We start from the raw sequence: 26,556 nt of genomic DNA on the forward strand, positions 1-26,556 counted from the left end.
TCAATTGATCAATCATAAAATTTGTAAAATCTTGATTACATGATTAGTCTGTAAGACATTTTACCCACACTGTATTCAAACTTTTTCTAGATAAAAATTTGGTTAACAAACTTGAAACCACAGAGAAATCAGGATGAGCTTGATGTTAGAACGCGTAAACCATCCGATAAATATAAGTTTATAGGTATACGAGCTTACTTGAAAATATTAGACAAATTCTGTGGCCTCTTGATTCCATACACGATAGGAAGAGCTCTTAAGCTCTGAGTCTAAAATAAAACAGACAATTTAAATTATTCTACTTTCGTATTTATCTCAAAAGAAAATTAAAAATGCACGTTTTAATTACTTGGAAGTCAATTCAGTAACAAACATGGTCAAGAGTCAAGACTTACTTGTCACTAGTTTGAATTCTGTGGGTTGCAGCAAGGACAAATATGCTCCAGACACAGAACTGGTAGAGGTAAAAGCGATCTATAAAATATTTAAAATTAACAGCCAATATAATTAAAATCTAGGGAAATAGTCCTCACATTGGCTTGAGTATTGGCGAGAGATGCATCCAGTCTCTCCATCACGACGTCTACGTTTAACGTTAAGTCCTCTTTCAATTTTGCATTCGATGAAGATACCATTGGAGTTAAATTCCACAGAAGCTGGGAGCCGTCTTTAATGACTGAAACTAAACCAGGACTGATGACTGTCAAAATGCGCGCAATACGATTTCCGGATGGCATAGATAAACGAATTTCCAAGCGATTCAGCGTATTCCTCATGGTAGCACTGATGTGCAATTGAACGAAAATAGAGACCTTGCCGAGTTCCCCCATTCTAATTTTTAAAATTGGTTGAATAGGTGGGACTTCCAAGGAGAAGTTGTAATAACAAAGGGGAAATGTTTTTTCCAGAAGTTGCTGAATGTTTATGGTACAATTATTTTTCTCCCAATGGACAAGAGCACTTGAATGAAAGAGTGCTGATGGTATACCAGGTAACTTACTAAAACCCAATTCCAGCCTAATGCTATGACAACAATCCACATCTTGTTCAATTATAAAGTAGATCGTTCCATAAACTTCTGCTCTGACTGAAAGATTCGACGCGACCATCCGTACTTCTTCTTTCACTTGAACTTCAATCTTTGGTTTTGATCTCAACCAGCTTTTTTGTGTGGTTGCTGACTTATTGAGTAGCTCTAACTGTTGTTGTCCACTGGCTCTCCCAAATGGTAGCCATTGCTGGATTGTTCTATTCAACTGATCACTCATCTTGACAAGAGGAAGCTGAATAACATGCACAAGCTTGGAAAGCAGTTCTAAAACTATGACCACATCACATGATCTGAAATGAAGAAAAAAGGAGGATTACCATGTAAAACTATAACCAACTGAAATACGAATAATGTATTACAATACCTTACAACAGACATAGACTGTTGATTTGCAAATGGATGCAGTTGTTGGTCTAGGTAGGGAACACCACACAGTAATCGATTATGTTGGCACTCAACAACCACCACAGGCCAAAAAAGTTGAGAGTTGGAATCATATGGAACCCAAAAAAGAGGTGCTTGTAAGTTTTTTTGGCAAGAATCCCTTGTAAACTGAAATGTAGTAGGGTTTAGGATTCCAAGTTCATTCAATAAAGGATCAAGCAATTCTTGGCCATTTGGTAGGTTATGACTGGAAAAGTTTGGGTGTTCCTTGTGCCAACGTTTCTCAACAGTAGGAAATATTCTAATACAAACAACAAAAGTTATTATAGATTTTTGTAAACATAAAATAATTTAAGAGGGAAGTATAATTTTAATCATTTGCTATCATACTATTGGAAAAAATTATAACAAACTTGTAAAAAAGAAGTTTTGATTCCACAATCGATACTACTAATATACACCGAAGACTCATTATGTAGTGTAAACCAGTGTAAACTATTAATTTCTTTTTTTTTTTATGGAGGGCGGTAATGATATTTTGGAAATGAATGAGGCAAATAGTAATTATCTGCGATTAAATAATATACATAAGGGGCGATATTTCAGTGAGAAATTTGCAACTTTACTTCACAACATATGCTTTGTTGCCACACAAAAATCCAAAATGTAAATTTTTTGAAAAATAAAAATCGACGAATTTTATTTTTGTGAATTCAACTTTTCAGTTGTTTTAGACACTTTTAGAAGAAAAAACTTTCACTAGAACAGCGTCTCAACTTTCAGAGTCTTCTATCTATTTCTTTTTTTTTTGGGGAGATTATAACATCATCATCCTCAATATTGTACAACTGTTGGAGGTGCGCGGTTACGCGGGTGACCATTTCAAACCGAGGCGGTTAATTGGAACCATACAAGTTTTACTTCAATACTAAATCTCCATAAAATTGTAAGCAAATTAAATCCTTCAGCGGAAAAACAAAAAAATTGCCGTTGCCAGTTTGTTCAAAAATGATATTTCTGTGTTTACATTTTATATTTATATTCAACGGCCAGTTGGCCAGTCAGAGTTGGCAAAAGCAAAATCTATCACACCTATTTAGTAAATTCGAACTGGCGAGAAAACAGAAACACTTTTAACAAACCATTTCTTAGAAACACTTTATTTCAACCTTTCAACCGATGCATGTACAAAGAAATGTTGTTAGTTCTAGTTCTACGAGTCCGGTTCAAACTGACAGAAGATCTTACGGGTCGATAGAGTACGGGATTATGTATGGTGGGTGTATACATTCTTTATTATACATACTAGCTTTAACACAGGGACCTAATATCTCATGAAGATCAATAGCGTTATCTGTTTTCGTTTTATGGAAGACTTTTTATTTCGTTCTAATCTTAGGATTTCATTTTATTTCTACTTTACCGATGAATTACAATTTTCTGCTCGGCTAGCTCTTCCTATGTGATGACTTGTTGGCAAGATGTAAAACTGGTCCGAAATATACAGCATTTTTGCAGATTCATTTTTAAAATACAAAGAACGAGGCCTAAACGCGTACTCTAATATGAATCGTTGCCAAAGCCACATCAACACAACTTCCCTTGAAAATCGATTGTCGGTTTACAAAGGACAGCATCATCGTAAATAACATGTCGTTTTTTCGCCTCAAATTGGCAGCTTGTGATGAAGGATGGTCTCAACTCATCGAAAACATCAATAATCGATGATCACGTCGGTGCCAGAAGAAGCCCACTGACATGAACTGGTGAATGTATCAATAATACAGCAGCGTAACTGGAAAGAGGAATTTTACTATTTCCAACAGATCGGTCGTCAACGCATATTTGCACGCAAATTTACAACAGACGCGGGTGTGATATTACCGACAATTGAGACGGATATGATGTAAGCAATTTTTCCCCGTAAAATGATGTTAATGGTTCCTTGTTATTGTTAGCGAGTCCAACGTGTCCGCGTACTGTGTTGTTGTACAAGACCAACAGGGTGGAAATAATCAAGTGGCCAGTGACGTAGCTCACGAGTGTTTTTTACGTCTTTTCTGTATTCACACAACGAAGAGAAAACCGTGAACATTCCCACGTTACCCGCAGATAAGGAATCTCTTTAATGACAACCGTGTTTCCGTTTTCCCACTAAAAAATCGTACCGGTGTAATAGCGGTTTTCCCTCCTTTGCCCGAGTGCGTATACGTCAGGACGTTGCAGAACTTGCAGTCAGTTGGCTGTCGTTTCTCGTCCAGAACAGTTGATTGTCTAAACCGCTCAGTTCACCAGTTTCAAGGTTCCTCAAACAATACTACTCACAATAAAGTGTTCCGTGGTCATATTTCTATAAATATGGACAACCCCACCTTTCAGGCAAACGACGAACTCGATCTACATCAACGAAAAGGTGAGAATATAATTCAGATTTTCCATTTGAGATGTTCAGTTTCGACTGGATAAAAATATCACGTCCAAGATTAATTTATTTCCAGTCTATAACAAAAATTAATGGGTGAATGACTTATACACTGACAGTGCAAAATCGATCTATAAAAGAAAATGGTATCATTATTGTGGCTTTTGACAGTCTTTAGATTGTCGTTGGTATAAACACTCTTTGAGCCAAAACTAACTCAAAGTAGACGTTAACATAAAACAGCAGCAACATAAAGTTGCTGATGTTGGAGAGCTGGAAAGGGATTGTTCTAGTTTTGACCGTATTTCTTCTTTGTTTTGCGATGGTAAAGACGATATTGTTGTAAAGTACCGGAAAGTAACCCAGAAAATGTTGTTGGCTATTTTGGATGGTCAAGACTTGTGGAACAAAGCCGTGTGTCGCCTGAGGATGAGCCGTTAAAAAGTGAAGGTCAGTGACTGGATGGCATGACCGCGGGACATATGTTAATAGGGAAAAAGAAAAAATACTCTCAACACGGAAAATCCAAAGAAAATCACCAATGCCACTTCGCAATTTCTTTTTTTATTATTATTTCGTAAGTTGCGTCCATCAGGAGTTATACTCTAAATAATTTCACTTGTGTGACGCAAAGCGAGCGACTTTCTCTCCCGTTCTCGTGTGACCCCCAGCTGTTTCTAGTCTCAGCAATATTCCCGCGCATACTAAATTCTACCGTGAGTAAACACGGTGAAAAAGGGTAAACAGTCAAATAAAACCCCGAGAATCGATCGATGAGGGTGGTGTCGAAAATGAGAGTGGCACTCTGGATGGACGCCAGATCGCATAGATTTTTACTGCTTTCGAATCGATTAAATGGATTGGCAGCGAATGTGATCGAACGGAGCGGTTCGGGAGGTGTTGTAGACTTGCTACCGTGATACACTAACCAAACGGGTAAAAAGAAAATGAGAAGAAAAGAGAAAAACAAAACAAAAAAAAAATCTCTCTCTCTCTCAAATCAGATGCGCTGAGCTGGCAGGGTTAGAACTGTGTGCTAAATTTACTCACCGGCGCCGGCGTAGTCGACGTCGCCGGATGGGCGCGCGCGCTGTCGTTCGTATACCGGTAGTGAAACTCACGACGACCATGTCGTCATTCAGTCTTCGGCGTTGTTCCCGGAAAGAATGGTTCAACATGTTACCGCTCTACAACTTGGTGAGTTTACTTACCTTGCAATATTTTCCCCCCATTTCTCCCTCCCCTCCCCTTGTTTCAGTAGTGAGAGTAGTATCCGGAAATTGGCATTTCAATTATTCAACAGTGGCGCGGCGGTCTTTTAAAATTATTGATTAATATTTGTTTCGGCTGCGGAATGACAGGATTAATGTATTGCACCTAATCCTTAGAATTGTGCATAGTATGCGCATTATAGATTTCCTTGGATTTGGGTGTGTGTGTGTGTATCGACCGCCTGATTAAATTCGATCAATAGATTTGTCATTCGTTCGATGACTTGACCGGGGTCAGTCCAAAGGTTGTAAGGAATTAACTACATAAGAATCCTTAATTGCTTTTTCGGGAAGACAAAAAAAAGAGACTCGGCAAACTCTTTTCGGACAGTGGTGTATGGGAATAACAAGATTTGGCACGCGCATTGCCGCACACACACACCAGGAGCAGCAGCATGTTCAGCCCAGTATGTGGATATTTTTGCAGTTTAGCGTGCGATCCGACCAGTGGTCCGCTCTAGTGGGCCATTTGGCACAACGTTGGGACCGCGTGATGTGTAGCGCTACACTGGGAGAGTGCGCTTAAATCGCACGCCGTGCCACGTCCACCAAAAATGAGCGAAATGTGCATCACAACAAAACTGTTCCGCTCTTTAGATAGAAAAGATGGAAACGCGCAGCCGTTAACGACATTGGCATGGAATCCTTATTCCTCACAAGCGCCCTATACCCGTTGCCTTGGCCTATCAATAGACACACACACAACCCCTCGAGCTCGGAGAATTTATTTTCTATTCTCTCTTTTCCCCCCTCTGAATTTTTCGTTTTTTTTTTTTCTATTAACTTTCTACTTACAAAAGTCTTTGACTTACAGACACAAGAAAAAGTTCAAATTTTCAAGGGGGTGGTGGAATAACAAAGGGCTTCCCATCAACTTGATGAATTCATCAACAGAAGGAATAGAAGTGTAGTAACGACAAAGAGCGCATGCGTCCGGAGACGTAAGAAAACGTCGCGGCCGACGGCGCCGAAATCAATATGTACAGAGTACAGACATGGGACCCTACAGTAGGAAAAAGACAGACCGCGCCCTATAATTTATCTTCGATGCCTGCCCCTTTCGAATCCTATACAACGAGAATCTTTTCTTTCTTTGTCCCGCGCTAATCCAAGCATGTGGCAAACGCAAATAAAATAGTCGCTAAAACTTGCATGCGGGATTGCACCAAAGCAATATGCGTGCGTGTGACCTGATGGTGTAAGTCACACACACATACAAATATACAACACAGTACTAGTAGGTCATTTGGCAAACAAAACATCGACATTGAAGAGTGAGAGACATTTAAATTGATTCGCGTGTCTTTTTGGTGACACACATATTAAAAACGATCCATCACCCAGCCAAAAAGGAAGAGCAAAAGTCAAGTTTGTCTTTTTGGAGAGCCAAAGCTACTCACGCGAGAGGCTCTTTTCTTGGCTGGCGTCAGAGAGATTGCCCGCCATCTGCGCAACAACTTCTTCCCAATAAAAGCGACTAATGGTCGATGGGGGGATCGCACAAGTTCCTCCCTTTTTTTTTTGTGTTTCCTCCGTTCATCTCCTTTTTTTGTGTGTGTGCGTTCATAGGAGGTGCTGAACAGCCTCATCACAGCCTCATCAAAGACACGGTCGGAAGAGTTAGCGACAGCGGGACATCAACGCCAACTTCCAACGGAGACGACGGTAGCCGAAGCCGCAGCAATAGTGATGATGCAACCAGCTCCAATCCGCGGAATGACGGCATGGAGCGGGACGTGTCAACGCCGAATGACGCTCTTCACCTCGAGAGACGGGTATATAATTCAATCGTTAGATTTCCCTTGTAAATGGACAGCAGTCGTCAGTGTCCCTATTCATAACGTCCCAGTTTGATGTTGCCCCCCAATTACAGACGCAACGTCCCGTTTAATTTGAAAGACGTCAACGAATACTAAATTGTTGGGGCGATTATTGTAAGCGTTTCCCGGTCTGTTGACGAAAACAAACGGGCGACGTGCAGTTTGAAGCAAAACAATTGGATGGCTAACGCTTTTGAGTAAAAAGGACAGATTCCATAGTGGGCGCCAAACGAGAGAATGCGGTCAGAACGTCCGCCATTCACCCTTTGAGGTATTCAACATCTTCCGTAGTATATACGTGGAACACGGCGCAGACAGAGAGAGGGAACGATAACGAAGGCGCGCAGTCGTCTAAATTTGGGATCGGACAAACTTTTGCTTTCGCTTCTTTCAGCTGCCCTTGAAAGGGTATGGAATCAGTGAAGGAATCTAGAAAAAACTATGGCGGGAGCCGGGGCGACGCGGATCACGTGAGTCGTCTCACCCGTGGAATCTCTACCGAGGCTACAACACACATAAACATGACACTGTTTTTGTGTTTTGCCAAAAAGTGCGCAAAATAGTCTTGATTGATGTTAGGAGAGTAGGGCAAAAGCGCAAGGTCGTTTTTCCGAGTTTTGTTTCTCGCTGGACTCGGGCCATGTTCATTGACGCAGCTCAGCCTTTTCTTTGTTTTGTTTGGGGATGAATCTGTTCGGCGTAGAAAGTGCCTTCACGCTACGATGCGGCACGGGTTTGCAATCAATCCTAACTAATTTAGAGCTGTCAAACCGGCGTCGATCGGTGTTTTCTAATAATAATGTTAACTGACGGTAACGATGCCATAACTATTTTATGACAGGTGGGACTCGTCAGTGGGGTGGCTCTAATTGTTGGAACAATGATCGGTTCGGGCATTTTCGTTTCGCCGTCGACTCTACTGGTATGTGAAACTATCAATTTTGAAAAGCGCGCGCGAATAATTAAAAAAAAACTAAACTAAAACTTTTATCAGGTGAAAACCAAGTCGCCTGGTCTCTTCCTGGTCATCTGGGCTGCCTGTGGTCTACTCTCGACACTTGGTAATAATTATTTTACGACCCGATCATAAATTTTTATTTTTAAAATGGCATTCAGTCAACTGCTGTAATATAGTTCATAAAGGACGCAAAAGCGGGCTGAAGAAAAAGTGCAGTCAATATTTACTTGGTTGTGTTATTTACAATGATACCGCCAAAAGTCACGCTGAAGTGTTTACGAAACAATCCTTGAGCTTAACGTTTGATCTCACGTCTCACCTGTTCTTTTCAAGTCCACTTGGTCTTTAAGCCCCGTCTTAATAGAATCCAACCGAGCACAGGAATTTTGATTTTATTGCACAGCGTTAAAATTTAAGCTGGATAATAATTTGATAAGGTCATTGAGCGAAAACCCAATGTCCTCTGAAAGGATATAAAGCAGCATTTCATATTCAAACCTTGTTCACACAGGGGCTCTATCCTATGCTGAATTGGGCACGATGATAACAGAATCGGGAGCTGAATACGCCGTAATACGCCGTTTAACTGTTACTTTAATCCCTTACAAAAATTTTTTCTCTTTTCAACCCAAAACCCTCACAAGTTTAACGCGGGAAAAGAAGGAAAGAGTCTAAATCTCTCTATAAATTACAGTACTATCGCCATGCGTTCGGCTCTCTGCCAGCCTTCATATTCAGCTGGGTTTGTACTTTGGTATTAAAACCCTCTCAGTTGGCCATTATTTGTTTAGCCTTTGCTAAATACACAGTTGAGGCCTTCGTCACCGAATGCGAACCGCCCATCTTCATCATTCAGATCCTCTGCGTCGCCATTATCGGTACAAACCCCACACAATCATGCTACTACATCTCTTCCAAGTTGACTCGCATGATCGCAAATCTACTGTGACTGCACGATACACTAGGTCCGATCGCATTTTGACTGGGAATGATTTTCTATAGATCGCGTGAGCTACCATGTTTAGTTAAGAGTCTCGACCGGATTTCCTCGCATGAGTTTGTTGACTTATTTTCATTTGAATGTTTGTTTGTTTGTTTTTTTGTTTGTGTGTGTGTGTTTTTAAAATGGCATGTAACGTTGTGACTTTTGTACGTCGGAAGGCGCCCTATGCTACGCCGAATTGGGCACGCTCATCCCGAAAAGCGGCGGCGAGTACAGTAAGCATGACACAAATAGACGCCAATTCGAATGAAAGTCGAATCGTCTGACATAGTACATGTATACGAAGAGTGCGATTTAACTAGCAGAGTGTTTCATTAGTTTACTTTAAAGAAGCATTCGACTCACCCCGTCATCGCTTCTGGGGTCCAGTCATGTCTTTCCTATTCGCCTGGGTATCGGTGATCCTCCTGAGGACATCTTCCATGGCCATCATATCCTTGGCATTTGCTGAATACTCGATCGCTCCTCTGATGAGTACACTGCAATTTTGCTGGCCGGACGACTCCAAATATACGCTGACACGTTTGCTAGCTGCACTCTGCATTTGTAAGTAGTTTGACCTGGTTCGCATGTAGGTCTACTACTACTGCTTCAAAGAAGGCTGCTGTAGTCTGATTGTCGCATGTTTTTCTAACAAGTCAAACCGTTTTAGGCGCATCCTTGAAAAAAAAAAAGCAATTATTAAATTTGTTATTTTCTGAATAATTCCTACTCTGCTCTTTCTATTTTTTTGTTTACTGCTTCTTCTCGGTGGACCGTCTCCTAGGCCTGATAACTTTTATCAACTGTTTCAGTGTTAAGCTGGCTACCAAAGTACAGAATATCTTTACGGCAGCCAAACTGGTGGCCATCGCCATCATCATCGCCGGTGGTCTCTACATGATTGGCATAGGTAAGTTGCAGAAACCTGTTCAATCATTCCATAGTTAAGTCAAACGTAGCAATAAACAAACCAACAAAAACAAAAACAAAAAAAAAACAATTAGGCAATACCCAGTACCTGAGCCAGGGATTTGAAGGTTCAACTACATCTTTCGGTGACATCGCCACTGCCTTCTACAGTGGTCTCTGGGCGTACGACGGATGGTAAATTAACTTTTCGCTTTCAACCACTGGGTAAATCACTGACGACTACATTTTTGTTTTTCTTTTCTGGAAATCAGGAACAACCTGAACTACGTCACTGAAGAACTGAAGAATCCCTTTGTGTAAGACAACTACGGTTACACATAACAAAAACCTATAAAATGGGAATTAACGTTCGGGATCGAATTTTCGACATGGTTAATCAGGAATCTTCCTCGATCCATCATGATTGGAATTCCTCTGACTACCGCCTGCTACGTCTTGGTCAACGTGGCATACCTGGCCGTCCTGTCGCCAACGGAGATGATGCAGTCCGAAGCCGTCGCCGTGGTACGCATTTTTTTTTACTTTGTACATTTTTTCGTTTTAAGTTTGGCATGGATTATTGAGGAACGAAGAAAAGAAAAATCCTGCAAACCCTCATTCTTCAAACGCCTTTCGGTTTTAACTGCTGCATGAATATAACAAAGATGACTTTGTTAACTTCCACAGCACTAGTAGAGATTCATAGATTTTAATTTGTAGTTTACTTGAAACTAGTCAAAACAGCATGGCTTCTTATTACGTTAAAACTGCATGGATTTTCTGTGTGATTTTTTTGTTTACCAATTCAGGATTGGGGCAATCGACTCTTGGGTCCCATGGCGTTCTTGATGCCTTTAGGTGTAGTCTTGTCCACATTCGGCGCTGGCAACGGAAGTCTCTTCACAGCCGGAAGGTTGATTCATATCTCAGTCCATCTCATCATCGATCAATAGTGCTTGCTTGTTATTATAATTAATTAGCTTTTGTTCGCTCGCTAATTATTAAATGATCAACTTAGCTGCTTTGCATGTTTCTGCGGTAGAGAGTAGTTAGTTTTCAAACTTGAAATTGATTCCTCTGTTTTTTAAATCCTCCGACCCGTTTCCGTCGTCACTTGTCTGTCGTGGGCGATCTGTCTCTGAACGCCATCTCGGGGTTGACTATTTTTCTATCCTCAATTTTTCATTTTCTTTCTTGCTAAAACGAATGTCTGGTTGGGGTGGTGTTGCTGATGGATACAGACTTTCGGCACTCGAGCGCTGGGTACCTTAGCTTGGTTGATGCCACTAGCCGTGTGCATCAGTTGCTTCGGCAGTGCTAATGGGACACTCTTCGTCGGTGGAAGGTAGGAGAATTTGATTTTCCTCAAACGCTCCATTTGGTTAAATTAACCTTGCTTAACGCCGAGTAGAACGACGCTGCTGATCAATAATGAACGTTCGCTAGAAAGTAATGAATAATTACGTTCTTTTAGGTTGTGCTACGTGGCGAGTCGAGAAGGGCATCTAGTCGACGTCCTTTCTTATGTTCACATCCGTCGGTTGACTCCATCTCCTGCGCTCCTTTTCAATGTAAACAAAATTCATTACTACTAAAAGTTGAGCGTAACATGGAATTTATTACAAATTTCATCTTTACTTACGCCTACACAGAGCGCCGTTGCGCTCATGATGATCATCCCAGGAGATATTGCCAGCCTAATTGACTTTTTCAGCTTCACGGCATGGATTTTTTACGGAGCTGCCATGCTCGCATTGATCGTCATGAGGTTCACCAAAAAGGACGCACCCAGGCCTTACAAGGTACAGTTGAAATCTAGAAAACCAATTAAAAGACAAGAATGACAATCATTTGAAATGCAGGTACCGATTATCATTCCTGTCATCGTGCTAATCATTTCCGTTTACCTGGTCATTGGGCCAATCGTGGACAATCCGAAAATCGAGTATTTGTACGCTACCTTGTTCATTCTGGCTGGATTCCTTCTCTACGTACCTTTCGTTTATTATAAGAAAGTGTTGCCCGGAATGAGTAAGTGCTTTGACAATTGAAAATCTCTAAAAGGGAAAAAGGAAACACAATTAATTCACTGATCATTTGTAATTCTGTAAAGGTTATGTTACAACATTCTTGCAGTTATTACTGGAAGTGGCTCCGTCAACGTCTATGGCGGAAGACTAACGTGTTACCGCAACGATCAAGTAAGCGATGACAAACCGAAAAATGTCCGTGTATAGGTCAACCACTTTAGGTGGTGGTATTATTACGTGTACATTATTGTTACTCCCGGCCATGTGTTAAAACCTTGTGTTGGTACGATGATTGCCATGCAATCTGCATATTAAAAAATGGTCGTCTTTCCCTTCTCCTCAGTCATCCCTTTTTTCATAATTGGTATCATGCTGAAACGATGAGCTTGAGGAGATTTTACAATTTGATCGAATTTTACCAAAAGACACAAAGTTTGTATTGTTAATTTAGAATTTTTTTTTTTTTTGCATGTACACAAAAACCATAGTACTATTACTTTTCTAGATCGTTCAATTTCTCCCCAATGTGGCGAGATTATTTCAAAACAGGGATGCGTTAATTAGACTTTCTTAAAAGTTTTTATCCCGCAGCTTCCGTGTACTAAAAACATCAAAGTCACTGAATTGTAAACTTCATCGTTTAGTGACTGTGAAATTTTGTACAGCATGCATACCGAAAAGTAAAATACACAAGTGCCAATCACGAAGTATGTCTCGTTCTATTATTCTATTGTTCCAAAAGTAATTTTTGACGATTAGGAAAAAGTACACCAACCTCAAAAAGTACTTTGAGCGGACGCAAGTTTTCCTTTCAAGTAATGCACCAAAACTTGTTTTTCGGATGAAACTTTGAGTTTACAAAATTCAATTACACAAAGTTTCAGAGATACATTTTAGATAAGAAATGATATACATCTGATGCCGTGGGAAAGATATTCAAGTTAAGTTCAAACGCGTCTTAACATACGATCTCTACAATTTTGTTACAAACTTCTAAAAGGCAAGCTTATTCAGTTGGGGAATCGTATTGATCAACCGAATGCAGTGCGCAATACTTCTAGCTAGATACAATTTAATCGATAAAACCCTTTGTACGGCTTTCAAGTAAAAGTTGATTTAAACTATTTAGTTGAAATCATCATCCATATCAATTGCTGCCAAAACGGATTCGCTGAGAACCTCATTTTCATTTGTTTCAAGTTTCTCTACTTTAGCTGGAAGAGTAGCACGAATGGTCTGTACCTTATTCGCTCCCTTGATTTTCTCCTTCACTTCACCGTTGAGGATCTTTTGGCTTTCGATAAAATACTGGTTTGGGTGCTGGATACCACTATCAATTTCTGTGTTGTGCGTGGCTTCAAAGTACCGCTGGCAGGCAATCTGGTAATGATGGCGTGTCACTAGATCGACTATTTCTTGAATCGCTAGAAGGGCAACAAAACAAATTAGATTGTGTGATCAAAGACATGCATATGAAATTAATTACTACCTGGCTGAGGAACACGATTCATTGTCATTTTCTGTCGAAGGACGGCAGCATCAAAGTGTCTGAACGGACAACCGTGATTCTCACCCGGACCTACGCTGGAACTAATGATTTTGATGCAGCTTTGAGGTGCGTAATTGATTCTTTTTCCTTCCTTTCCGTAATTGTGGCGAATATTGTACGCGTATTGCTTTTCGAACTAAAGGAAATACGGAAATGTAAGGAGTAGTTTTGATGAAACTTTGATCCTCGGTGGAGGTTTACCAACCTTATCCATATCCATATTTTTGGAGAATTCCTCCCTCCAAAACTTCAATGAATTTTCCAAGCTAAGTCCAATTCCTTTAACAAAAAGTCCATACTGCATACGTCCGCCGTGTTTTAAATGATGAGTAGAACGCAATGTCTCGTGTAAATGTCTCATACAGAGTGGGAAAGATTGTTTTGACAACTGCAAATCATACATTTTAATGATTAACTTTTTTTTTTTAAATAAAGCAAGCACGGAAATTTGTTGGTCTTACCCCATCAATCATTTCTGGTGTTACAGCGGCACCAGAAGATTTATTTTGCAGAGAGTTAAAATCTTGACCGGTATATCGTTTATCAAAGTCATTCAGTAAGCGACGGATTCGATTATCGTCCTCTAGCTCTGGTAGTGAACGCATAGTAAGCTTCAATCCAATAAAAAAATGTCTTTAAATAAGTTATTCAGTGAATATTAAAAATTATTTTCTTTTACCGCCATAGCAAGTGATAAATGAGAGCGGAACATAGCTGTGATTATGGAAACGAGGTCCTCGCTTGGAATGTATGCAAATCCGGCTTGCAAGTATACTTTGCGATGGCGAACTAGATCTAAAGCCTCTGTAAAGGGAACCTTGTAATATTCCACTGCATCAACTTTATTGGCATTAAATTGGGCAGCATGTATAAGTTTAGTCAATATCTTCTTTTTTTCTTCCTCTGGAATCTGTAAAAAGTTTGGTGAAATATAATTAAATAAGTAATAATTTGGTGAATATTTGCAATATCTCTACATACGGGTAGAAAATTCATTTTGTTTTCTTTCATAAATGCCCTGATATCTTCTGAACTTTCCATCGAAAATCTAAAGCGGAAGAGATCAGTTTCCTGAGCAATGAACCAACGCCTGTACTCTTCAGTCCTGCAATATGCAAGTCTCATCAAGAAGTGAGAAACATGATCTTTCTGTCGTGATTTTGAAATGATTTCATCCATCTTATCATCTTTGATACTTGAGCTCAGTTGATACCAACTGTTCAAGTTCTGCTTTTGTAAATCATTTTTCAGGGCAGTCTTCCAATCATCAGAGAATCTGGCATTTTTACTCAGATTGACACGCTCTATTGTCCTAAGAACTGTTGATAAAAATTTGAAGTAATTACGGAGGTAATTAATAAGAAGTTATGACCAATTATTATACCTTTGAGACGTTCGACAGCCCAATCTTCAAGTTCTTGCAAACCGATGGTTTCACTGGGAGGTACGGAATATAGTTGCAGAGAATGAGGATATTCACTTCTTAGCTTCATAGAATTTTTTATAGTTCGCCGAACTGTGTTGCGTTGAAATTCCATTTTTAAAAGTAACTATTTCCCTCGGAATTTATTCAACAAAATTTTTTTTCTACCAAGTTTACTGCGCGGTTAACACTTAACATAAAGCAGAGTAGCAGACGGTAAATGAAACAACAAAAGATCTCTTTTCGCGCTCAAACTAAAGCAACGGTGATGCCAGATATAAAAATTGGCGAAAAAAAAGGATTCCAAATTGATTGCAAGCAGAGCTATAGATACCTGGTCAGTTCATGGCTGTGTTGGCTTCCCTATCCCGGATTCAGGGTAAACGTAAGCCGATTTTCAGGGGGTTTTAGGGCGGAGCTTGTCAGAAGTTGTGAAGTGGAAGAATGAATCAGCGCCATCTAGTGATAAGACGTTGAATACTTTCGGCGGCCATTTTTGTGTAATATGTGAATACGGCGGCCATCATCGTGTATTACGTGAATGAAGCCTAACCATAATTTCTGTAAAAATGGTTGGCAGGTGTGCTGTTCCTGGTTGTAAAACAACATATTACAAAGGAAATCAAAAAGAAAACGAGGTTACCCTGTTTACAATTCCTAAAACTTCATTATCAAAATGGCAAGAACTAATTCCATGTAGCAATTTGACGAGCACCTCACGTATTTGCTGCCGTCATTTTGACGAAAGTGACTTTAAATCAGGGATTGAAATTTTGAACGTGTTCCATCCTTTCAAACGTAGGAATCGTAATGCTGGAGCAATTCCCAAACATTTTCTGATAAATGGTATTGATATTATATTTCCTGTATAATCTGTAAAGCACAGAAACTGAACCATTTTCATTTTAGATACACCTAGTCGACAAGCAATGCAAAATGTTGATGGTTTCAAATGGAGAAATAACCTTAATGGTATTTTTAAATATGTTTATTTTGTTTAATATCAAATAACGCAATTCTTAAATATGTATTGTAGTGGAAGCAAATGCTAGCAATGCATCAGTAAGGAAACGACCAAAAGTAGACAAAATACCTACTACGTCAAAGAGAAAAAAATTTGACAGTACAGGTATTGATAATAGTTCTCTTTACATTTTATTTTGAAGAGCAATTGCTTTAAATTTTATCTTATAGCACCCTCCATGGAAGTTACCTCTACTATTCAAGAATCAATCAACATTCCCCAGGCTGCTGAAGAATTAATTTTTGATCCACTTCCAGATTCAATCAAAGAAAATCTTGCTGTTGTCATGGAAGATACGACAGTTGCATCGCCTTCTATGGAAGCTACCTCTACTATTCAAGAATCAATGGACACTCACCAGGCTGCTGAAGAAGCAATTTTTGATCCACTTCCTGATGTAATGAACGAAAATGTTGCTGTTGTCATTGAAGATTCGACAGTTACATCACCTTCTATGGAAGCAAGCTCTACTAATTTCAAGTCTAATTTTGTGACATTTCAGTCACTAGTAACTTCATCAATGGTACCAAAGAATTGGATATGGTCTTTTGATCAAATTAAACAAATGATTTTTTGCATTTCGATGGATCAACTACCAAATGGAAATTATAATGTGAAAAGTGTACATTTTCAAAACAAGAAGTAATGTATAATGTCAACGGAACAATAAACAGTTTACACAACCAAACAATAAAATGTAAGAATGTTTGGACACTTAGAAAGAATAAACAATTTACACAACCAAACAATAAAATGTAAGAATGTTTGGACACTTAGAAAAGACTTAAGAGGTTTGACAGTTGGATACTTGTTCCTTTTTATTATTGTTTACTTCTTGTAGAAAAGTAAGCTGTGATTGGCCAATGAGTTTTTCATAGACCCTTCCTGATTGGCTGGCTTCACGTAGTAGCTGACACACTCACTAGAGGCGCTCATTCATTCTTCCAAATCGGCTTACGTTTACCCTGAAATCGGGATAAGGAAGCCAACACAGCCATGAACTGACCAGGTATCTATAGCTCTGATTGCAAGTTGCATGCAAATGCAACCGCTCTAACCGAAATTCGAAGACTTGCGAACTTGCTAGATACAAATCATGCATATTAAATAGCTTTAAAGTTATTCAAAGTTTTTATTAATTAGAATTTTGCAAGGATTGCAGGAAATCTAATCTTTGCCTCACCCAATTCATTGTCTCAGGCAGCTGCGGGCTTGCGACGACTGTAATTAAATTTTGGACCATAAATAATTAAGTGCGAATGCCTCTATGAAAATGAAAGAGTTCGCTAATTGCAGTATGTCCATGGTATGTCTATAAGAGTTCGTTGTTTTGCAATTCAAACTCCGTCAACACTCAACAGAACCAGTGAACCACACGGGACACGACACATTACCTGTGATGAAAATGATTACTACAGTTCGCTTTTTTCATCAAAAATTAAAACATATTTAATTGCAGAAATCTGTATCAGTAAATAACTTCGTTTCCCAAAGGTTTAGGCTCAGAATCATATCCGAAGTCCGATAAATTACCCGTGTTATCTTTCTCTAACACCCTCCAGGGGTCTCTGAATTCCCATGTTTTGAATACGTCAATAAACATCTGTGTTTTTACCTGAAATATGAAATTTGGACTGTTTAAAGTGTTTACGTGGCAAAGTTACTAAGCCTACGTCGTCCTGGAAAATGCTACAACAGTCACAAAAATGGAACGAATCCAGAAGTACATGGTTCAGTTAGCGGAAAACTTTAACAAAACATCTTTAGGTTAGTTTTTAACAAGTAAAAACTTCATCCATCACACAAATTATCACAAGTCAGTGAAATTGTTTAACATTTTACCTTTTATCTGTTTAGACGATGGTTTTTGGGATTGTGTAGTCATATCTGCCGGAGATGAAGAACAAAAAGAATGTTTCCAACAGCAAATTGATGAGAAACTGGAAAATGGAGAAATACCAAGGGCTACTAAATATTTAGTCATTGCTGATTGTCCTGGATATGCTTTGGGGTCGGGTGGATCTACCTTTCATATTCTGAAACATTTAAAAAAACTTTTTGCCAATGATCTATTTCAGATGAAAATTTGGATTAGTCATGCTGGTAGGAATTGAGATGTTACTTACATGTTTCAGTTAATACTATTTATTTTATTACTTATCACTTCTTTACAAAAATATCTGTATATTTTAGGGGGATCTAGTAAAAGATTACCAAATTTAAGCTGTACTGGAAAGTTATTTTGTCCATTGCCACTAGAAGTTGAAGGAAAAGCAATAACACTTCTAAATTTAAAATTTATTATTACTTCACCTTTTCTTAAACTGATGAAAAATGGAGGAATATTTATTTGTGCTTCTGATGATATAGAAACTTTTTGTTTGGAAGGTAATTGTTCAATAATTCTTCTCCTTTTTTCTCATTTGGCCTATTTAGTATTACATAATTTTTCATATCTCAGGTCTTGAAAGTCTTGAAGAAAAGTTTAACCAACTGGATGACGATGGAATTGTAGCCATTGGTCATCCATCCACTATTGCAATAGGTAGGAGCTCTTAAATCATAATTTAGAAATTATTTAAAAAAATTAAAATTAGTATTTCCATTCTGAAATTAGGAAATACGCATGGTGTGTACGTGCTTCCAGAGTGGTGTAGAAATGAGGAGAATTGTAGGCTAAGCCCTTGCCTTGAAGTTTTACAGAAACCTAATTATGTCACTATGGAAACAAAAAAGGCTTTATTTAAATTTGGTGAGAATTAAAGTCAGATTCAAGTTGCGCTTTATCGCGCTTTACAAAAAAATCTTTTCTGAAGGCCATAATGAAGAGGAAAGAGTATATACCGACAGCATGTTTTGGTGCGGACCAGGACTCGTGAGGAAAATGGTGGCGTTTGCTGAGGAATGTGAGGATCTCTACCGCAACGAAACGTGTATATACGGCGATTTTCTAGCCTGCATGGGATCTCGTCCTGCCGAACAAAAACTGTATTGGAAAAATGTTTCTAATTCCTCGACAATCAAACGCAAAATTGCTAGTCATTTCGGAGATACATCGCTGAACATTCTGATCTTGGAGCGATCGCATTTCTACCATTTAGGAACTATGCCAGAATGTAAGTATTATTTACCCGTTTGTGTGTGTGCTCGAAATACATCAACTCTGTACTATTTCTAGATCTGGAAAATCTGAATCCTGCATCCGAACTATTCCAGACGTTGGGGATGAAACTACGCGTTCAATCATTCCTCAGCAATCCATCTAGAATTCAAGGAATTGTAACTCTGTCCTACATAGAAGCAGATGCCAAGATGATGAAAGATAGTATTATGGATAGTTGCATTGTAAATGTACCGATTATCTGCGAGCAGCGGACTATTGTCAGTCATTGTCTGATTGATGATCCGGTGATTAACGTAATTCCGTCTGGCTGGATGTTTCACACTGCAGCAGTGAAGCAAGAAAATTCGGTGCTCTACGTCACTATTGCCTTTCGAGTCGATGATGACTTGAAAGGAACCATAGAGCAGAGTCATGGATGGAAAGGCACTAGTTTGGCGTCCACAACTTCTACGCAGTGGCAGGCCAAATTGTTTGAAGCTCACGAGACAATGAGTCAATCATTTACCGCAACCTGGAGAAGCGTAACAAACTTGCTAGAACATGCCGAGTCCAAGGAAATGAGAAAACTGCAGCGTTTTAGCATGGAAGACATAGTTCAAAAGAAAGACATACCAGCAATGATGCAGCACAGAGTAAATGTTTCACGGAAGATAAATTTCCATATGTTAACCTAAAAGTTCGCTGAATATTAATACAACAAAGTGAAAGTCTACCAGAATGTTACGTTTTCGACGACTATTCGGTGTATTCACCAGACCAGACACGTACATATGTTACCCATTAATCATATTGGAACATTTCGCTTGAAATTGTAAAATAAACAGACAAATTTACCCAGTCTATCTACACATTTAAATCAAAACAGAATACGTATAAAATGTATCGCGAATTTTCTCTCGAGGAATAGTTATTCATTAAAATCTAATCGATGCCCCGCGTAATGGATGCTTCGAGAATAATTTTTACCTTTTCTTCGCTTAGAGTTTGCAAGAGAGGTTGTAGGTAGTCGCGTAAGCGCTTGTCCCTCAAGTAGGAATTCTCATCATAGTGTGTCAACGTGGACGAACATGACGCCAAAGGACCAATAATCCGATGGAGCATCCTATCTCTTTTAAAGCATTCGAGAGTAAGAGTCTGGGATTGATTAAAAGGTTCAAAGGCAAAAGATCTACATACCTTGCTGCAAGACAAAGGAATAGTTGTTGCTTGTCTCGTTTTCCAAGTGAATGCCCGTAATGCTGAATCTTTCCGATGATATCGCACAACCAGCGGCGAGCGGGTCGATCAGACGACGGGTCTGCATAGTCTCTCACACTTGTTACAGAACGTGGATCTTGGGTGTAACAATCTCGGACTTGCACTGTAAAAAATCAAGGTAATGTAGCAAAGTTGGAAACGGCAGAAAGATTTGTCTTGACTTACGCAAGTAATCCCACAGGTATAGATTGCGAGTAAAATATCTAGAAGAGCGGAATCCGTGGTGCAAGACCAGCTCTAGGCAAGGTACCAATCCTGACTCACCGCATAGAAGTGCGGTAACATTACCTCGTTCACCCGTTGGCTCGAGATAATACTTTATAAGATTATTCACGGCCTCACCCAACAGACACTGCATTTCAGACTCTGTAAATTTACGACGAGTGCCAGCACCTTTTAGGTTGATATTGAGATTTCCGGCTAAATTTGTAAGCGAACTAGTGAGCGAACTTTCGGCACGGGTTGCACTAGGCGACCGAGTGCGTGAACCCACCGGTCCACCTGTATTGTGAGCTGGCGAACCGTTGCCATGACTTGAAGGATCGATGGATCCTAAATCTGACCCACACATTGTGCTGCAGTCGTATGGTGCCGCGACTAGTAAACGTTCCGTGGATCCATCCTCGATGTCCTTACCAAGCCAAAGTCCACACGGAAATCTGATCCAATAAGACAACGATTAAAAACAATGATACACGATGAAAAGAAAGAAATGTTCATTACTTAAAAGCACGGCCAGTAATTTCATTCCGCACAATGACATGATCAATTAACCAACGGCTATTGCCAATTTGATCTTCAAGACCAATTCGGACAGTGGTGAGTATTCCGAGGTTTTTATGCTAAAAAAATGTAGCAGTTTAAGAATAAAATTCATATTTAATTGGAAAAAGTTTGAAAGCTACCTGAAAGAGAAGTTCCAGACGGTCGTTTGCAAAATAGAGGGCCTGAGTGTCAGCTAACGTCCCGCTTAGCAAAAGGTAAGGGCGACAAGTCGACATGTTTGACTTTGCTTGGACGATCAAAACACGGTACGTTATCACTGTAAAATAAATTCCATTATGTCATACAAAGCAGTAGGAACCACACTTAATTAAACGTGCTAATACCAGTGCTGGTGTATGTATGTGTAAAAGAATGATAGTCCGCAGCGTTGAGTGTTAGTAGGTATGTCAAGAAGAGGTTACGCTCGTCCTCGCAACGCAAAAACGCGTAGCGTTTATACAAAGTCCTTAAAGAATAAAATGTGCTTGCAATATTGTGCTGAATCTAGAATACAGACTATTTGTATCAATAGTTTACCTTAGGAGACTTTCTTCTGACAGGAGAGTGGTTAAATGTACGTAAAGTAGCTTCTTTTCTAAGCACAATCGCACCCAAGCGCGTGCATAACCCAAGTGGGTTTTAATGTCTGCCATGTTTTGAACATTCCTGCGCATCAAGGAAAAGTTGGAACGGTTCATAAATCGGTTCGTAAATAGAAAGGAAAGATTTGATGTGTTCACCTCATATCAAAGATCAACGATTCCGGCAAAGGTTTCATGCGGTTGGGCGCATTGCCAGCACGGCTGTTATCGACTGAATGGCTAGTGCGACTTCGATTCACTAAACCGCCACCGCCATCGCCATCGTACGAAGGTGCCGAAAGATCTGTTAAGTTATAGACAATAAAACAGTATTTTAATTGATTGCACGAATGTACATTGAAGCTGATAAAAATATTTGCAGGAAAACTCAATGGATTCAACGGAACTACAGGGAAAATAACCAAATCTGAACCTTGAAACTGATTGACAATTTAAGAGAAACTTACTCCGCAATCTTTTCCTCAATGTGACAAATGCATAAGCTGCATTTCGGAAATAATGTTATTATTGAGTCATAGATTAGTAGAATATTAGTCAATATTGTTTTATTGTAGTTCAATTGGTTAGTGTATGTGAGAGGGAAGCAAATCATACCTGGGGCTTGACTAGAAGCTTTAACTGGATTGTTGACCGTCGGCGCTGTTTTCTGATCGTGATAATGAAGGATGTGTGACCAGAGCGCCGATTTACCCTTTAGTTAAATATATCAGTGAATTCATAGAAGTATAGAGGATAAAATTACGAAACTTCAGTATTTTTTTTTCTCGAATAATTACTTGTTTAGTTTGCAGTCCGTGTGCCCAAACACGTTCTAACAGATCACAGAGTCCAGCAATCAACGTGTTATCTTCGACACCAGAGACCGATACTTGTCCATGACCCAATTCAAAAGCCTCGCTTCCCATTTTCCCCACCAACAAGCGCTTGGTTTTAGTCTTGCACTCCTAGAAAATGCAAATCATTTCTGAGTTTCTAATTTGAAGCTGATGAAAGATTAACGGAGATACTTGTAGAAGTTGTTCGACGAATTTCCAGTTGCCCTGAGCAATCACAGCCGGCCGTGGAGCAATTGGTACTGCAAGGTTATTACTATCACGTATCGTTTCTGCTATCCCACTTGATTCGAATCCAATAGAGTAGGATTTCTGTAGTGTCGGCTTCTCCTTCCGCCGCGATTTCTCTCCTTTCTTCCTGCTCATCATCGACAACAAATAAAAAATCCCAAGATTATCAGGTGGCGAAATTAAAGGGAAATCCCATTGCAAATGTATCGATTGAAATCAAACCAAGCAATTACCCGATGGTCTCATAACAGGGGGCAGTGGTCAGCATAGAACTATTTAGACTAGGAAAGCCCGGATAAAATTTATTGGTTTTCTGCTTCTTAGTGGTTGGTCTTTCATCCATATTGGTGAGTATTTCGCTGGGTGTAACCACATTCATCATCGGTTTCAAAAGACGCCGTTCCAGTAATGCAGCTGTCTGTTCGTACCAGGTGCAAGGCTCGTAGCCTGGCGTACGAACCATGGAGTCACCGTATCCATCCCTAAAAACCAATGGATATTTATAAAAATGGGGGGAAAAAAAACCGATGGGCTATTTATAGAGGGCTTTACTTCAAAAGTTTGATACGTGCGTCCAACACGCGAACAGAGTGGCTGTATTGACCATAATTGGCCAGAACTTTGGCATCAATGAAGTTAGCAAACATTTGACTTTCCAGGAAACACGACATGAACCGGAGATGCGGTCCGGGTTGATCCGACAGAAAAGTCGTTTTATCAAACGGATGAACTTGGTCTCTGTTTGATAGCCAAGAATCCATATCCTATGACGCAAAATGATTTCAAAACACCGCGGATCGTGAAGCAAGCAGTATAAATTTTTACTACCTGATTGGGTTGGTTAAAGAAGTATTCATAAACGGAAAACATGTGAGCAAATTGGTTCAAGAAAATTTCGCGAATAGCGTTATTGACTATTTGCACTCGTAGGTAGCGTTCCAAATCGCTAGTAACCATAACGGGTTGCGATTCCATACCGCCATTCATGGAAACACATTTAGTATCTTCACTGAACACGCCTACAAACATAATAGGATTAGGGAAAATGTTTTATGGCAGACATATTCGAATTCACACCCGTGCGTTTAGCGATGGCAGAAATCTTTTGAAAAGCTTCCGATCGTTCCAGAACAGAAGCATTGGATCCACTTGCCAGCGCCATTGGAGACCACGATTGGCGTTGTTTGTTTCTGTGCAAATAACTTAAAAACGTTAGATGAAGAGAAGAAAACAATTAAGAAAATTATTCTCTCCTACGAGGATGAAGATTGTATGTTAGTGTTTGGGGCCTGTTTATTGTAAGACGAAGATGACGAATGTGTAGTGGTTGGAGTCTGTTGTAATTTGGTAAGCACCTCTCTCAACTCATCTGCCAACTCTTTGTGCTGCGGAAAAGAGGGCAGATCTTCCGGTATGGTAATTCGATCATTATCAATGTCCACCATGCACAAATTAGCCTAGAAAAAATTAACAAGTGATTTTAGTTAAAGACAGTTGTCAGTTCGATAAGTAAATTGTACCTCTGAAGGAATGCGAGCGTCGTCAGAAGGAAGAGACCGTAATCCCATTAGGAAAGGTACCGGAGCATCGAGGAAGTTTTCCATGGCATCCGGCAAGATGGGGACGTAGACATGAGGCCAAGAGAATGGAAATAAAAGTGTTGTCAAAGACTCAGCTACCAGCATCAATCTATTAAAATCTGGAAAAATGGAAAAGGATTAGTATCCCGAATTAAAGACGTTCGTAGAGAACAATTAAAGGTCTTACCATGAGAGTGGATTAGCACTTGGGTCTCAAGTAGTAAACAAGTCCATAATTGGATGAGATGGTCGATCCCTAGTAGATCAATGACCTGGCCGATCTCGTATTCGAACAAAGGAAGTTCAGAGTGAACGGATGGACGTTGAAAGATAAGGGTAGAACTCGCAGCGGTTGATGACTGAGTCCACTCCAGAGCCGGAACGTTGGGAATGACTATGCACTGATTAGGACTGGGTAAAGGAATGGAGAACAACAAGTAATAGATATAGGATTCTGGACTCAGCATGGACAAAGGGTGGTCGCCCGAAGTAGATAATTCTGAGGAATGCACTGCCAGTCTGATTTTTGAAAAATACACAATTCTTATATATTAAAATGTCAATTGAAAACCACGACAGCATTAAATCATACCTGTAGAAATTTAACAGAAAATTTCTAGCGGCATCAACAGCCGGGTACTGTCCTATAAGACAGATGCACTTGGCAACCAATAATGAATCGCGAAGGACATCGAATTTTGCTGTGCACTTGGCTTTGTCGTATAGACGGGTGTTGTTAACTTTAAAATGCCTAGGTAAGGATTTCGAGCTTGTGGCAGGATCTTCAAAGACTTCTAAATTGGATCTGGGCGCAATTTCAACAATCTGTGCTGCGTGCATTTTCTGCAGAGAGCTAACTGCATTGATGATTGAATCGTCAACAACTTCTTCATTAAACACCAAGGAAAATCCATAAACTCTAGATCCGTTCTCCTTGGTTATTATGAAAGGATGAAAGTGAGGTTCTTTATTTTTATCATGAGATTCTTTTGGAACACATGAGAAATGGACTCCTGACGGCATACATAGCTAAACAAGGTGAAATATTGATCTGTTAGCAATTGTTTTGAACTGGATATGGTGAAAAAGAACAAACCGTGGTGACAGCAGCGCCATCAAATAGATTCCAGGCTACATTCTCTGGGTAGTGAGCTAAAACTTGCGGGCAATAAGTAGCTTCCAATGGGCCTGATAGGGCATTGTGCTCATCTGTGGTGGCCAACATAAAATATAATTTTTAATATGTAGGTTATAAGATGTCAAGGTCTACTTACTATTGGGGACTAAGCCTCGCGTCGAGTCGAGCCCACACACAACAAAATAATCAAAAACATTATTCACTTGGGTTGAGCTATTCATTATGCAAGTAGATGAGTAAAATAACTAGACTTGGTGCACAAAAACATACTGAAATGAACACAGGAAACTTGAGACGAAAGAAGATTAAACTTGGAGACGACAATAGAATAAGCGCCTTTCCTTCGACAGAGGAAGCTTTAGTAAAATTTCATTGTTGCTGTCGTCTGCACTTTTGTTTAGAATAGCTCAGGATCTCAGCGTTGCCAATTTCAAAAAGCGCATCTAGACGAAAGAGCGGGATTATTTTAAACCGAATAAAAATTTATTGTGTCTGTAACGTGTAACTTTAAAAAAAAAAAAAGCCAAATAAAAATCAGGGATATGTCAACCATAAAAATGTCATTTCAAATTATGCCAAAAGAACAGTCTAACTTGAAAAGTAGTCACGATACTTTGCAAGCGCCGAACGCGACCCTTTCCATTATTCATATCCAGTTTTTTTTTTTAATGACAAATGATTCTTTTCTGTCCTCGTGATTAAGGTTTGCACGTATATATTTGATGCCAAAAAAATATTTTGTTTTTTTGTTTTTAAATACATGTACAAATATACTCAATTTAAAAAAAATATTCAGACATACACGTACACACAAAGTCAATGATAGATTCGTCCAGACAACCGGGACGTCTGAAGGTGCTCCCTTTTTTTCTTCTGAAGGTTGTGACCATGAACGATGATTAATTCGTAGCCAGATTGTTGCACGATACTGAGACTAATACCCAATTATGTTTTTTTATTGACCTTGTCTTTTCAATCTTTCTTTTTTCAAATCACGAAGGCGTTGCCCTCGAAATTATGTTTTTTCCCCTCTCACTTGCGTGTCAAGTGAGGAATAGAACCTGCTCGTATCTCGAAACCGATAATAAATCTTTGAAGTTGTGACCACACCTAGATAAGTTGACATTATTATCCAACCTACATAAAAGTCACATTGATTCACTAAACTTTGGGCACATCAAAATTTCTATGTCAAGGCTG

At 39.5% G+C, this 26,556-nt stretch overlaps 6 protein-coding genes across 13 annotated transcripts; 3 read left to right on the forward strand and 3 right to left on the reverse strand.

Annotated features, from left to right (window-relative positions):
* Positions 1 to 54: 54 nt before the first annotated feature.
* On the reverse strand, positions 55 to 9,345 carry LOC124344168. 2 transcript variants are annotated; one of them, XM_046797641.1, is made up of 5 exons: positions 9,255 to 9,345; positions 1,416 to 1,736; positions 534 to 1,341; positions 396 to 474; positions 55 to 269 (listed from the first exon to the last, which is right to left on the reverse strand). In XM_046797641.1, exons 1-5 carry the CDS (start codon positions 9,260 to 9,262, stop codon positions 208 to 210), a joined length of 1,278 nt encoding a protein of 425 aa, XP_046653597.1. In that variant the 5' UTR covers positions 9,263 to 9,345; the 3' UTR covers positions 55 to 207. The 2 variants fall into 2 exon arrangements, with proteins under 2 accessions (XP_046653597.1, XP_046653596.1); XM_046797640.1 differs by lacking the exon at positions 9,255 to 9,345 and adding an exon at positions 1,849 to 2,092.
* LOC124344145 (b(0,+)-type amino acid transporter 1-like) lies at positions 3,661 to 12,537 on the forward strand. Of its 4 annotated transcripts, none has more exons than XM_046797606.1 (15): positions 3,661 to 3,848; positions 6,698 to 6,903; positions 7,790 to 7,870; positions 7,943 to 8,009; positions 9,068 to 9,124; positions 9,228 to 9,455; positions 9,676 to 9,801; positions 9,896 to 9,995; positions 10,073 to 10,117; positions 10,202 to 10,325; positions 10,610 to 10,713; positions 11,275 to 11,371; positions 11,453 to 11,602; positions 11,663 to 11,831; positions 11,914 to 12,537. In XM_046797606.1, exons 1-15 carry the CDS (start codon positions 3,794 to 3,796, stop codon positions 11,979 to 11,981), a joined length of 1,677 nt encoding a protein of 558 aa, XP_046653562.1. In that variant the 5' UTR covers positions 3,661 to 3,793; the 3' UTR covers positions 11,982 to 12,537. The 4 variants fall into 4 exon arrangements, with proteins under 4 accessions (XP_046653562.1, XP_046653561.1, XP_046653564.1 ...); XM_046797605.1 differs by lacking the exon at positions 10,610 to 10,713 and adding an exon at positions 11,042 to 11,145 and having other exon boundaries at positions 3,662 to 3,848; XM_046797608.1 differs by lacking the exons at positions 9,068 to 9,124; positions 9,228 to 9,455; positions 10,610 to 10,713 and adding exons at positions 8,418 to 8,476; positions 8,601 to 8,784; positions 11,042 to 11,145 and having other exon boundaries at positions 3,663 to 3,848.
* On the reverse strand, positions 12,531 to 15,042 carry LOC124344158 (DNA primase large subunit-like). Its single transcript, XM_046797623.1, has 7 exons — positions 14,764 to 15,042; positions 14,361 to 14,698; positions 14,059 to 14,289; positions 13,841 to 13,990; positions 13,585 to 13,767; positions 13,320 to 13,515; positions 12,531 to 13,254 (listed from the first exon to the last, which is right to left on the reverse strand). The coding sequence occupies exons 1-7, from the start codon at positions 14,915 to 14,917 to the stop codon at positions 12,956 to 12,958; spliced, it is 1,551 nt and encodes a 516-aa protein (XP_046653579.1). The 5' UTR covers positions 14,918 to 15,042; the 3' UTR covers positions 12,531 to 12,955.
* Positions 15,043 to 15,151: 109 nt separating this feature from the next.
* LOC124344206 lies at positions 15,152 to 16,517 on the forward strand. Of its 2 annotated transcripts, XM_046797705.1 has the most exons (4): positions 15,161 to 15,648; positions 15,712 to 15,774; positions 15,839 to 15,931; positions 15,997 to 16,517. In XM_046797705.1, the coding sequence occupies exons 1-4, from the start codon at positions 15,372 to 15,374 to the stop codon at positions 16,470 to 16,472; spliced, it is 909 nt and encodes a 302-aa protein (XP_046653661.1). In that variant the 5' UTR covers positions 15,161 to 15,371; the 3' UTR covers positions 16,473 to 16,517. The 2 variants fall into 2 exon arrangements, with proteins under 2 accessions (XP_046653662.1, XP_046653661.1); XM_046797706.1 differs by lacking the exon at positions 15,712 to 15,774 and having other exon boundaries at positions 15,152 to 15,648.
* Positions 16,518 to 17,291: 774 nt separating this feature from the next.
* LOC124344061 (fucose-1-phosphate guanylyltransferase-like) lies at positions 17,292 to 19,790 on the forward strand. Its single transcript, XM_046797458.1, has 7 exons — positions 17,292 to 17,593; positions 17,684 to 17,929; positions 18,020 to 18,214; positions 18,288 to 18,371; positions 18,444 to 18,578; positions 18,643 to 18,942; positions 19,005 to 19,790. Exons 1-7 carry the CDS (start codon positions 17,533 to 17,535, stop codon positions 19,622 to 19,624), a joined length of 1,641 nt encoding a protein of 546 aa, XP_046653414.1. The 5' UTR covers positions 17,292 to 17,532; the 3' UTR covers positions 19,625 to 19,790.
* On the reverse strand, positions 19,671 to 25,746 carry LOC124344059 (DENN domain-containing protein 5B-like). Of its 3 annotated transcripts, none has more exons than XM_046797455.1 (22): positions 25,493 to 25,746; positions 25,315 to 25,427; positions 24,811 to 25,247; positions 24,406 to 24,737; positions 24,159 to 24,337; positions 23,896 to 24,095; positions 23,716 to 23,840; positions 23,467 to 23,657; positions 23,191 to 23,402; positions 22,872 to 23,120; positions 22,582 to 22,765; positions 22,351 to 22,518; positions 22,169 to 22,265; positions 22,021 to 22,056; positions 21,713 to 21,857; positions 21,510 to 21,638; positions 21,317 to 21,438; positions 21,113 to 21,249; positions 20,931 to 21,049; positions 20,373 to 20,866; positions 20,127 to 20,310; positions 19,671 to 20,058 (listed from the first exon to the last, which is right to left on the reverse strand). In XM_046797455.1, exons 1-22 carry the CDS (start codon positions 25,575 to 25,577, stop codon positions 19,872 to 19,874), a joined length of 4,125 nt encoding a protein of 1,374 aa, XP_046653411.1. In that variant the 5' UTR covers positions 25,578 to 25,746; the 3' UTR covers positions 19,671 to 19,871. The 3 variants fall into 3 exon arrangements, with proteins under 3 accessions (XP_046653411.1, XP_046653412.1, XP_046653413.1); XM_046797456.1 differs by having other exon boundaries at positions 23,716 to 23,828; positions 25,493 to 25,745; XM_046797457.1 differs by lacking the exon at positions 22,021 to 22,056 and having other exon boundaries at positions 25,493 to 25,745.
* Between the last annotated feature and the right edge of the window lie 810 nt (positions 25,747 to 26,556).

The sequence above is a fragment of the Daphnia pulicaria genome, chromosome 6 (assembly GCF_021234035.1).
Source record: "Daphnia pulicaria isolate SC F1-1A chromosome 6, SC_F0-13Bv2, whole genome shotgun sequence".
NCBI classification, from domain to species: Eukaryota; Metazoa; Arthropoda; class Branchiopoda; order Diplostraca; family Daphniidae; genus Daphnia; species Daphnia pulicaria.

What these genes read in the sequence shown, in the direction of transcription:
- LOC124344206 (XM_046797705.1), top strand. Translation starts at nt 15,372, where the DNA reads ATGGTTGGCAGGTGTGCTGTTCCTGGTTGTAAAACAACATATTACAAA. An exon ending in CAAACATTTTCTGATAAATG is followed by an intron (nt 15,649 to 15,711) that starts GTATTGATATTA and finishes TTTTCATTTTAG; the next exon opens with ATACACCTAGTCGACAAGCA. An exon ending in ATGGAGAAATAACCTTAATG is followed by an intron (nt 15,775 to 15,838) that starts GTATTTTTAAAT and finishes TATGTATTGTAG; the next exon opens with TGGAAGCAAATGCTAGCAAT.
- LOC124344059 (XM_046797455.1), bottom strand. Translation starts at nt 25,577, where the DNA reads ATGAATAGCTCAACCCAAGTGAATAATGTTTTTGATTATTTTGTTGTG. An exon ending in GTCTGGAACTTCTCTTTCAG is followed by an intron (nt 21,050 to 21,112) that starts GTAGCTTTCAAA and finishes ACATTTTTTTAG; the next exon opens with CATAAAAACCTCGGAATACT. An exon ending in ATACCTGTGGGATTACTTGC is followed by an intron (nt 20,311 to 20,372) that starts GTAAGTCAAGAC and finishes GATTTTTTACAG; the next exon opens with TGCAAGTCCGAGATTGTTAC.
- LOC124344061 (XM_046797458.1), top strand. Translation starts at nt 17,533, where the DNA reads ATGGAACGAATCCAGAAGTACATGGTTCAGTTAGCGGAAAACTTTAAC. An exon ending in TCCATCCACTATTGCAATAG is followed by an intron (nt 18,372 to 18,443) that starts GTAGGAGCTCTT and finishes TTCTGAAATTAG; the next exon opens with GAAATACGCATGGTGTGTAC. An exon ending in AAAGGCTTTATTTAAATTTG is followed by an intron (nt 18,579 to 18,642) that starts GTGAGAATTAAA and finishes TCTTTTCTGAAG; the next exon opens with GCCATAATGAAGAGGAAAGA.
- LOC124344168 (XM_046797640.1), bottom strand. Translation starts at nt 1,907, where the DNA reads ATGAGTCTTCGGTGTATATTAGTAGTATCGATTGTGGAATCAAAACTT. An exon ending in CAGTCTATGTCTGTTGTAAG is followed by an intron (nt 1,342 to 1,415) that starts GTATTGTAATAC and finishes TCTTCATTTCAG; the next exon opens with ATCATGTGATGTGGTCATAG. An exon ending in AGAATTCAAACTAGTGACAA is followed by an intron (nt 270 to 395) that starts GTAAGTCTTGAC and finishes GTTTTATTTTAG; the next exon opens with ACTCAGAGCTTAAGAGCTCT.
- LOC124344145 (XM_046797606.1), top strand. Translation starts at nt 3,794, where the DNA reads ATGGACAACCCCACCTTTCAGGCAAACGACGAACTCGATCTACATCAA. An exon ending in CGATCTACATCAACGAAAAG is followed by an intron (nt 3,849 to 6,697) that starts GTGAGAATATAA and finishes GTGCGTTCATAG; the next exon opens with GAGGTGCTGAACAGCCTCAT. An exon ending in ACGCACCCAGGCCTTACAAG is followed by an intron (nt 11,603 to 11,662) that starts GTACAGTTGAAA and finishes TTTGAAATGCAG; the next exon opens with GTACCGATTATCATTCCTGT.
- LOC124344158 (XM_046797623.1), bottom strand. Translation starts at nt 14,917, where the DNA reads ATGGAATTTCAACGCAACACAGTTCGGCGAACTATAAAAAATTCTATG. An exon ending in ACAAAATGAATTTTCTACCC is followed by an intron (nt 14,290 to 14,360) that starts GTATGTAGAGAT and finishes AACTTTTTACAG; the next exon opens with ATTCCAGAGGAAGAAAAAAA. An exon ending in GAATCGTGTTCCTCAGCCAG is followed by an intron (nt 13,255 to 13,319) that starts GTAGTAATTAAT and finishes TTGCCCTTCTAG; the next exon opens with CGATTCAAGAAATAGTCGAT.